We start from the raw sequence: 10469 nt of genomic DNA, 5'->3' as shown, positions 1-10469 counted from the left end.
AAAAAAAATACGAGCTGGATGAATTGGCCCTTAAAATGGGACATGAAGTTGTACGGTTACCACCTTATCATTGTCAGTACAATCCAATCGAAATTATATGGGCACAAGTTAAGGGACAAGTTGCATCTAAAAATACAACATTTAAGATGGCTGATGTTGAAAAATTAATGCACGAAGCAATAGATTCGGTGAAAAAAGAAAATTGGGTAAATTGCGTTCGTCATGCTGAAAGAATACAGGACGAAGATTATCAAAAGGAAAAACATAGAGAAGTAATTTTAGAGCCCATTATTCTCACAATACGACCAGGTGACAGCAGTAGTGATGACGACGATGAAGAAGACGACATATAATTTATTTGTGTAATATGTATATACCTACTTTAATTTAAATTATTTTATATTTGTGTTTCTTAAAATTTTTTTGTATGATTAAATTGTGATTCTTTTTGGAAATTAAATGTTTAATATCGATATTTAAAATAGTTTATGCATCTTTTCCTAATTGTAACATCCATAAATGTGTTTAATATTATTGTAATGTATATGTTGTATAGTGGTATGAATTTAAAAAAACGCGGCAAACGGGTTTAATAATCACTTGTTGAAAACGGCCACGGGGATCGCTGATATCAACGTTCACTTTTCGTGAGCCGGACTATAGTTTATTATACATATCTGTGGTCCTATCCATTCTTATATTATCTATGGCAGGGATGGCAAATCCATGGCACGCGTGCCCGAGATGGCACGCGAAAAGATTTTGTGGGCACTCGAAAATTTTTACTATTATATAATATATAGTATTATAGTTTATAGAATATAGGTAATAGGTAAAAATATTTTGAGCATACGGCTTTTATCGGTCATTAACGATTATTCTTATCTGTAGATAAAATAATAATACCTATATTATTATTGAGAGTAATAAACCTACCTCAGTAAACACTAATCAGTACAAATACGTCTGTCAATTTGTAAGTGCGTCGTGCGTGTTTCGTGTTTCGTGCGCGATTATTATATTTTATTTAACATTATTTAATATGTTTGTACCAAAAAAAAGAAAAATTAGTGAATTAAATATTAGTAGTTGTAGTAGCAGAGAATTTCAAAATTCATGGACTGAAGATTATGGTATGGTTAAAAAAGGCGATAAAGCAGTATGTATTTTATGTTCAACCACAACAGTATGTAGAACATCATCTGTTAAACGACATTATGAAACTAATCATAATTTTCTTTTGAAAAAAACAAAAGAAGAACAAAAAGAGTATATTCTACAAGCAATTAAGAACAACAATTTGCAGACAAATACATTAATGAAGTTTGTAGGTAGCAATTCAAATATTGTTGCCGCAAGTTTTGCTGTATCAAATGTCATTGCAAAACGCGGAAAGCCCTTTTGCGATGGAGAATATATTAAAGATTTGATGCTGGAAACTGCATCATTTCTATTTGAAGATTTTTCTAATAAAGATAAAATTATGCAACGCATAAAGGATTTACCAATAACCAGAAATACTGTAAAAGATCGGATTTTAAAAATTGCAGAAAATATCACAAATCAACAAATTGCAGATTTTAAGTTGTGCAATGTATTTTCAATTTGTCTTGACGAGAGCACTGATATTACTGGTTCAGCTCGATTATCTATATTTATTAGATATTTTGTTGGTAGTGAAATTAAAGAAGAGTTGGTTAAATTAGTCTCATTGCAAGAAACAACAAAAGGAACTGATATTTGCAAAGCAATTGTAAATACTCTTTCTGAGGCAAATGTGGATTTTTCAAGAATTGTTTCTGTTACCACTGATGGCGCACCTAGCATGACTGGTAGAGAATCAGGGTTTATTAATTTATTTACTAAACACGTGGGACATCCCCTGCTAGGTTTTCACTGTATTATACACCAAGAGGCATTGTGTGCGAAAAATTCTTTTAAATCATTTGATGCTATAATAAAACTAGTAACTAAAATAGTGAATTTCATTACTGCGCGAGGCTTGAATAAAAGAAAATTTGAAAATCTATTAAAAGAAGTAAACTCGGTATACAGAGGTTTAGTTATGTTTAATAATGTTCGCTGGCTTAGTCGTGGCAATGTTCTCCAAAGGTTTATTGAATGCTGTGACGAAATTAAAATATTTTTGGATGAGCAAAATCAAATACATGAAGAATTATCTGACTTAGAGTGGATAGCCAGATTGATGTTCTTTGCAGATTTCACCCAGCATTTAAATGAATTGAATATTAAGCTACAAGGTGATAATAAAATAATCACTTGTATGTTTGATATGATACAAGCATTTCAGGTAAAATTAAAAATATTTAACTGTGACATGATAAACAAAAATTTCAAATATTTTCCTAACCTTAAAAAGTATATTTCGGAATTGGAAATTTTCAATAAACCTGATATTACTCATCTTATCCAAGAATTTTTAAATATTATTGGGACAGCTATGAATGAGTTCTCTGCACGCTTTACTCAGTTTAAAGAATTTGAAGAAACCATGAAAATTATTGTTTATCCAGACACATTGCCATTAGAAAAACTCAACTTAAAAGTGTTAGAATGGTTGAATTTAGATGATTTTGAAATGCAGCTTGTAGATTTTCAGTCGAGTACCATATGGAAAGAAAAATTCGTTATACTGAGAAATGAATTAGAAGAAATTCAGCGTGATAGGGCGATAGGCAAATCGGTCGTAAACATAGGGGACAAGATTTTGAAAGTGTGGAATGAAATTCCAAAAGATTATTCCACTTTAAAAATAGTAGCATTAGCTGTTTTGTCTATTTTTTCTTCAACTTATTCATGCGAGTCACTATTTTCAGAAATGAATTTTATAAAATCTGATTTAAGAAACCGACTAACTGATGAATGCAGTGCCGCATGTACTTTATTAAAAGTTACAAATTATAAACCAAATATCAATGAATTGGCATCAAGTGTTCAACAACAAAAATCACATCAAAAAAAATAATTAACAAAACAATATTATTATAATTATTATTATTATATACCTAAACTAACCTTTTTATACATTAATTATACAATGGAATTATAATATAACAAAATATAATTTTTTTCATGGCACGCTCTAAAAAAAAAAAGGTAATTTTGGGCACGCAGTGTTCAAAAGGTTTGCTATCCCTGATCTATGGAGATAACTTAAATCGTGTTTGTTGTCATTATCAATGATAAGAAATTGTAACCGAAAATTTTGTAATTTAGTATTTACCTATCCTAGCTACTACTTATTAGATTTTTTTTCTTGTTTTATAATTTTAATTTTTATTGCATAATAATAATGGATCCCTACGAAATTAACGAAATGTTGGATTCTGATTTTGATTATGACGATACGGATAAAGATCCAGATTATGAAGTGGATTCAGAATCAGATAATATCGAAGAAAATGGTAATGTTATTTAAATAAATATAATACCATTATGTCATCTATGAAAAATATTTATTGATCAAGAATTAAATAATATATTACAGATGATGCATTGTCAGGGGTACATTTACTGGATAAAGATGTAAATATGAATGAAATTGACACACTTTCTGGTATGTATTTATGTTTTAATAATTTCATCACATAATATGTTACAGAAAATTACATTGATTTCTATTTATTTTAGATATTTCTCATATTAGTGGTTCCGATATGTCAGTTGAATCTCCATCAAATGTTCAAGTTCCTGCACTGACTACATCTAATCAGCAAATTAATCACCAGTGGAAAGCTGATGATGGAAATATTAATGCTTATACGTTCAACCCAAATAACGAACAAATTGGTTAAAATCCAGATTTAATTGAAACATTACAAAATGGAACTCCATTAGATTTTTTTCAGTGTATTGTTAGTAACGATATAATTCATAAAATTGTTACTGAAACTAACAGGTATGCTGGCCAACAGTTGAGGTCTAAAACAATATCTCCACACGCACGTATAAATAAATGGTATGATACTAACGAATTAGAAATGAAACAGTTTTTTGGTATTCTGATTTGGACAGGATTAGTATCTTTACCATCATACCACCTATATTGGAGTACATCTAATATTTTTCAAACCCAATTTGGTATCATGAGCCGTAATAGGTTTGAATCTCTGATGAAAATGTTACATTTTTCGGATAATACTTGCGCTGACACTTCAAATAGATTATACAAGTTAGGAACACTTATCGATGATATAATGATGAATTCCAATTTATGTATGCAACCAAAACAAAATTTATGTATCGACGAATCCATAGTAAAATTTATGAGTAGACTTGCCTTCAAGCAATATATTCAAAATAAAAGGGACAGATTCGGAATTAAGGAATTCAAATTATGTATATCATTTTGTTACACAATAGCTATGCGAGTATACTGCGGTAAAGAAGTTGATAATATGTTGAATGTGGGAAATGTTGGTAGTAGTGTTGTCATGGAATTAGCTGAACCCTACCTTGACAATGGTAGGACAGTCTATGTGGATAATTGGTATTCCAGTGTGGAACTGGCCGAGTTACTTCAAGCGAGAAATACATATTTAGTTGGGACGCTGTGACAAAATAGAAAATCTAACCCCAAAGATGTTACCAAAAAAAAATTAAAAAAGGGGGAAATTGTATCCCTAAGAAGTTCGACAAATGTTTTAATACTTAAGTGGCATGACAAGCGTGATTTACTCATGATTTCAACTAAGCATGATAGTACTACTACAGATCTACAAATAAGAGGAAAAACAGTTAAAAAACCTAAAGTAGTTGTAGATTACAATATTGGTAAAAGTTCTATTGTTCTTTCTGATCAGATGAGCTCTTATTCTAACCCTCTTCGCCGTAGCCAGAAATGGTATAGAAAAGTTACATTAGACGCACTGTTAAATATAAGTGTTGTAAATGCTCTTGTCTTATTCCAAGCAGTTACCTCATCAAAATTATCTATAACAGACTTTAGAGCCCAACTTGTTGAACAGTTAATCAAAAAAGAGTCTATTCCAGAAAATATACCAGAAACACATAAATTAGTAAAATCAAATAGAAGTAAATGCAGCAAGTGTTATGCAAAAATGGTTATAGCTAAAGGCAGAACATTTGCACAAAAACATGTAAATAAAACATTTACAAAGTGTTTTTTATGTGACAAGTATTTTTGTATGAATTGTTTTTTTGAGGAACATAAATTTGTAAAAAAGTAATGATTCCTTTAATTCCAACTTATTATTATTATTTAAATATTGGAAAAGAAAAAGGTACTGTTTATTTTGATTTAATTATTAGTCTAATAATATAAAGGAAGGTATTGTTTTGTTTTTAATATTATTATAATATGAATTATAAAAAAAAATATAGGTCTTATGTATTTTTGTATTACTAGTTTAAATAACTCAAGACTGGACCAAAGAGGTTATTTTAATTTTGTTATTATTATTTGAATGTTATACTTAAAAGGAATTATTATTATGTTTTTTTGTATTACTAGTCTAAATAACTCAAGACTGGACCAAAGAGGTTATTTTAATTTTGTTATTATTTGAATGTTATACCTAAAAGGAATTATTATTATGTTTTTTTGTATTACTAGTCTAAATAACTCAAGACTGGACCAAAGAGGTTATTTTAATTTTGTTATTATTATTTGAATGTTATACTTAAAAGAAATTATTATTATGTTTTTTTGTATTACTAGTCTAAATAACTCAAGACTGGACCAAAGAGGTTATTTTAATTTTGTTATTATTATTTGAATGTTATACCTAAAAGGAATTATTATTATTTTTTTTTACAATAGAACTAAACTAAGATAATGTAATATTTTGTTTTAATTAATTTTTATATTTCAATAAAGTAAACTATATACAATGTTCTAAAATAACATGTTATTAAAGCTTTACTCTATATTTGACAATTTAAAAAGTGTTATGTGAACTAAGTACTTACAAGAATAAAATATTTTTGAGGGTCAAATATGGATCTCACAATATCAGAAAAACAATACATTTTTAATGGGTGACTGTGTGTGGCCATGAGACCCATTTCGGGGTCTCACCCCTAATCAACTAAAAAATATTATTAACACCATTTGTTAACAACTATAATGCTATGTACAAAATTTCAAGTCATTTGAACAATTTTTTTTTTCAAAATTAATTTTAGTGATTTATGACAAAAGTCACTTGGCGCTTTAGTCAAAGGTAAGTGAGACCCAAATATGAGTCTTCTGGCGCTCAACGTGTTAAGATAGTAGCATACAAATTCAACTTAACTATTAGCCAGCATGATTATACGTCAGTAAGATTCCTTATAAACCTTCTTTCTTATCTCCAGAAGGGAGTTAGCTGATATTTCTTTTATATATAAATTAATCAATAATCATATCGATGCCCCTTACCTATTAGAACACATTTCATTCAACATCCCAACATATAATAATCGAATCACTCCCTTTTTCGACTTACCATCACACAGCACAAATCACTTAAAAAACTCTTCTATTGTTACAGCTATGGCTCTCTGCAATAACCTTGCACTTAATGTTGATTTTTTCTTTACTCCGTTAGTTTCTATTATTAAAATATACTTGACTAATAATATGTAACAATTATATATATATTTTTTTCTTCCATTAAATTAATTTAAGTTTATATTCCACCCTATAATAATTTTTAAGAATCCACGTTATTATAGCTATTTCTATATTCATTTATTGTATTAACTTATATATATATATATATATTTACCTGCACTATTGGGCAACTTGCCTGTTTTAATAATTTGAATAAACAATTATAATTATTATTATTATTAACAATTAGTTAGTATTTAAGATTAATATACCATTATTATATCAAAATATTTTTTCTTTGTATCGAGTTTTACCTAAATCATATTGTAAATTGAACATCAGCATATATATAAAATCTAACTTTAATTTTTTAGCAATAAGTAGATCTGAGGAATTATAAACCACATATGATCGTTTTATCACTTTTATTGTAAACCTGCTCGAGATTTCCTAATCTGTCTTGAAATCTATCCACTGCATCCATGCAGTACACGACCGATATGTGAGGTAGTTTTTTTCCAAGATCCAAAGAAAACACCAGAGGATTATGAAGTTAGACAAATACAGCTAGCTACTAGCATTTTTCATAAATTAAAATATAAAAACAATTGGCTATACATAACAAAAGAGAAGACTATAGTCATAACATATGACACATACAAACAATTGAATAGTTTACAATAAAAAGATACAGGAGTACTTTTAGGTACTTGTTTGTTATCGCCCCGCCAGTACACCGTATAAAATTTATCGCCCCGCCACTCTTGTTTGTTATCGCCCCTCCAGTACATCGCATAAAAATTATCGCTATTGCTAATCGTTTGTGATCTATTTTAGAAAATGAGAAAACTACATTTTATCATTTTTATGATACAGAATATTAGTTTGTTGCTGGCATTCGTTTACCATTTCATTTACTTATTACCTACTACTGAGAAATTCGAAAAAATTAATTTAATACGTTAAAATGAATTTTACTGAATTACTTACAATTGGTTCAAATAGTGATACTGGAATTAGCTTTTTACAACAACATAATATAATTAAAGTTAGTGAAGTGTGTGAAAATGGCCATATAATGTTTATCAAGGGATCGCGATGGCGATGTCAGAAAAGAAGTTGCCGAAAGGAAAAAGGATTAAGAATTAATAATTGGCTAACTAGTTCTAAACTACCAATACATACAATTGTCCATTTTATATACTACTGGGCCCGAGAAATGTCTTCAGTAACATTTTGTAAACGTGAACTAAATATGGGACAAAATGCTGTGGTTGATTGGAGTAATTATCTACGTGAGGTATGTGTATGGAAGCTTGAAATTAATCAAAATAAATAAATTGGTTGTCCCTGTCTTTTTGTTGAAATATATGAAAGTTTATTTGTGCATAGAAAAAATAATGCTGGGTGTATTCTGCCACAACAATGGATTTTTGGTGGAATATGTCGGGAAACTAAAGCGTGTTTTATAATCAGTGTACCAGATCGGTCGGAGAAAACATTGTTACCTATAATACAAAGATATATAAGACCAGGCTCAATAATTTTGTCAGATTGTTGGAAAGCTTACAATAATTTGTGCAGCAAGTGGGATTCAAACATAATACTGTAAACCACACGTATAATTTTGTCGATCCGGACACAGGGGCTCACACTCAACATATTGAGAGATTGTGGGGTTCTGCTAAATGGGGCAATAAAAAGCATCGAGGAACTAACAGAAATTTTCTTGAATCATATTTATTTTTTTTACTTGTATTATCTTTAAAAAAAAAAAAAAAAAAGGGAGATTACATACATAAAAATATTCTATACTATTGTATTTAGGTTTAAATGATTAAAAGTATTATAATGATAGAAGAATCATAGAAAAAAGATTATTATTATTATTAATTTTATCATTATTATTATGAAAAAGTCCCATGATAGATCATGTGAACATTAACTGTGTAACTAAATAGAATCTTAAATAAAAAATTCTATACTTAAATTAAAAAGTGGATTATTAACTTATATCATAAGAATGTACAAATAAAATAGTATGTATTGAATTACTGTACATGTTTATCAACATAAGTTAAATAGAAACCTAGTCAGTCATATGTACCTCTAGCTGTAAGTTCTAAGCTGCAACTCTTTAGATCTAAACATTTTTCTTAACAAGGTTTGATTAAATCATTTGACATTACACGCTTTTTTTGTACTAAATGTTGAATACTTCTTAATTTTAAACTTAAGGCATCAAATGTTTTGTTACAAGAGTATTTACCATTGTTTAGTTGGAGTAGTATAAGAGAGCGATTTACTAATATTTTAGTAAAAGCTTAAGTTACTTCCATACTTGTTGAGCTGTTGACACTATTTGTTGAAGTAGGTTGGTCCATCATTTTTATCTACGGTGAGTTCTTGTTTGTAGCTTGGGGGGTAAAGATACTATGTTATCATCAACCTAAAAAAAAATATTATATTAGAATATAAGGTAAAAATAAAAAGGTGGTTTTATTACTTTTGGTTGTGAAAACTTGTGTGGTGAGTATGAATTGATTTATAAAAAATTCGATCCTTCGATTTCATCAGTATGTTTTTGATATGGCCTATCGACATCATCGGTGACATCAGATAAAAAAGTCTGTTTGTTATAAATCCTTACAACTTGTATCTTCCTATATAATATAAATTTAATAATAATAATGTAAAAATATGATAAAATATTTTTATTTACCTTGAGTTTAAATTTCACCATACTAGTCAGTCAATTGCTTTGCAGCAAACAGTTTTAACTGACTCATGAAATTGTTCACGCTTTTCAGTAAATGAGATAAAATCAATTCATCATTGGCGTTATTTATATTTGAAATACTTTTTTCTGCGTTTTCAACTCATTAAAAATAAGCACATATCGATTTGAACTGTGGCTTCACCAAGGTATGTTTGTATTTGTTAGTATAATAGTCTCAAATATACACCATTTCACATGTTGCAATGTTACAAGATCCGAGCGGTTCATGTTATACGACATGAAATTTGATTTGTGTCTTCTACATCCAAAATGTTCTCATAGCAATATACCAAACTCTTTAGTAGTTTCAATTCGGTTACCAAAAAAACAGTTCATTTGTATCGTGGTACTAACATGTACGATAAAATATGGTCCATCAAAGAAAATATTCAATGTAGGAAATCAGATGAAATTGAAATATGTCTAGATAAAGAAATAATTTATACCTCGATGCTGAAATGGTCAACTGGGTCCAATCATATATGTTCATGAAATTCCGGTATGAAAAGTCGATGGTGAATACACTTTTATTGATGAGGTTCTTTAGAGACGCAGGTACAATATATTTAAATTTCTTATTACTCGCACCAATGTTGTCGGTGATTAACCCGGTCATATTATATTGTTCTTAAACACTTATTTGAAAAAAAACGAGAAAAGAAGAGTACTACCACATGACATATAAAAGAGGTTAGGTTAGGTCTGGAGAGAAACTGATTTACACGGGGACGGGTACAGTCTTCCCGATTTTGATAACGATTGATAACAATTAACATGATAAGAACCAAAAAAAGAAGCTAATGCCAACCTCCAAAATGTAAATAAAATCCCAATTCCCGTTTCGTTTTCTAGCATAAAAATTAATAAATAAATAATTGATAGTAATTTTTCGAAAAATGTATACTGAGAAATTTTGTCTTCTATTAAATAAAACCCTGTTTAGTTAACTTTTAATCAGTGAAGTTAGATTTTTATCGTATATTATTTTAATTTAATTAATTGATCATACTTCAATCATGGTTTATTCATAGATATTATAAGATCTTATAATATCTATGGGTTTATTTATACTATGTACTATAATTTATCATACATTTTAGATATTAATATTTG

At 28.8% G+C, this 10469-nt stretch overlaps 5 protein-coding genes and 1 long non-coding RNA gene across 6 annotated transcripts; 5 read left to right on the top strand and 1 right to left on the bottom strand.

Moving 5' to 3' along the window:
• LOC112681484 lies at window positions 1-418 on the top strand (the record flags this gene model as incomplete). The annotated part of the gene is given in 1 exon segment (XM_025551736.1): window positions 1-418. A coding segment is annotated over 1 exon segment (353 nt), but the record flags the coding sequence as incomplete, so codon positions are not given.
• Window positions 419-1135: 717 nt separating this feature from the next.
• On the top strand, window positions 1136-2986 carry LOC112681481 (general transcription factor II-I repeat domain-containing protein 2-like). Its single transcript, XM_025551734.1, has 2 exons — window positions 1136-2311; window positions 2381-2986. The coding sequence occupies exons 1-2, from the start codon at window positions 1136-1138 to the stop codon at window positions 2984-2986; spliced, it is 1782 nt and encodes a 593-aa protein (XP_025407519.1).
• Window positions 2987-3082: 96 nt separating this feature from the next.
• On the top strand, window positions 3083-3839 carry LOC112681483. The gene is made up of 3 exons (XM_025551735.1): window positions 3083-3425; window positions 3509-3577; window positions 3652-3839. Exons 1-3 carry the CDS (start codon window positions 3314-3316, stop codon window positions 3813-3815), a joined length of 345 nt encoding a protein of 114 aa, XP_025407520.1. The 5' UTR covers window positions 3083-3313; the 3' UTR covers window positions 3816-3839.
• Window positions 3816-5136, top strand: LOC112681480 (piggyBac transposable element-derived protein 4-like; the record flags this gene model as incomplete). Its single annotated transcript, XM_025551733.1, has 1 exon — window positions 3816-5136. A coding segment is annotated over one exon (762 nt), but the record flags the coding sequence as incomplete, so codon positions are not given.
• LOC112681479 (piggyBac transposable element-derived protein 4-like) lies at window positions 4701-5210 on the top strand. The gene has a single exon (XM_025551732.1). The coding sequence runs from the start codon at window positions 4701-4703 to the stop codon at window positions 5208-5210; it is 510 nt and encodes a 169-aa protein (XP_025407517.1).
• Window positions 5211-8502: 3292 nt separating this feature from the next.
• On the bottom strand, window positions 8503-10073 carry LOC112681482. Its single transcript, XR_003148402.1, has 3 exons — window positions 9300-10073; window positions 9084-9240; window positions 8503-9026 (listed from the first exon to the last, which is right to left on the bottom strand). It is a non-coding gene; the product is annotated as an uncharacterized LOC112681482 (long non-coding RNA).
• Between the last annotated feature and the right edge of the window lie 396 nt (window positions 10074-10469).

Source organism: Sipha flava, unplaced genomic scaffold (assembly GCF_003268045.1).
Source record: "Sipha flava isolate LNK unplaced genomic scaffold, YSA_version1 19194_pilon_pilon, whole genome shotgun sequence".
In the NCBI taxonomy this organism is placed as follows: Eukaryota; Metazoa; Arthropoda; class Insecta; order Hemiptera; family Aphididae; genus Sipha; species Sipha flava.
This window is presented reverse-complemented; position numbering and strand designations above follow the sequence as displayed.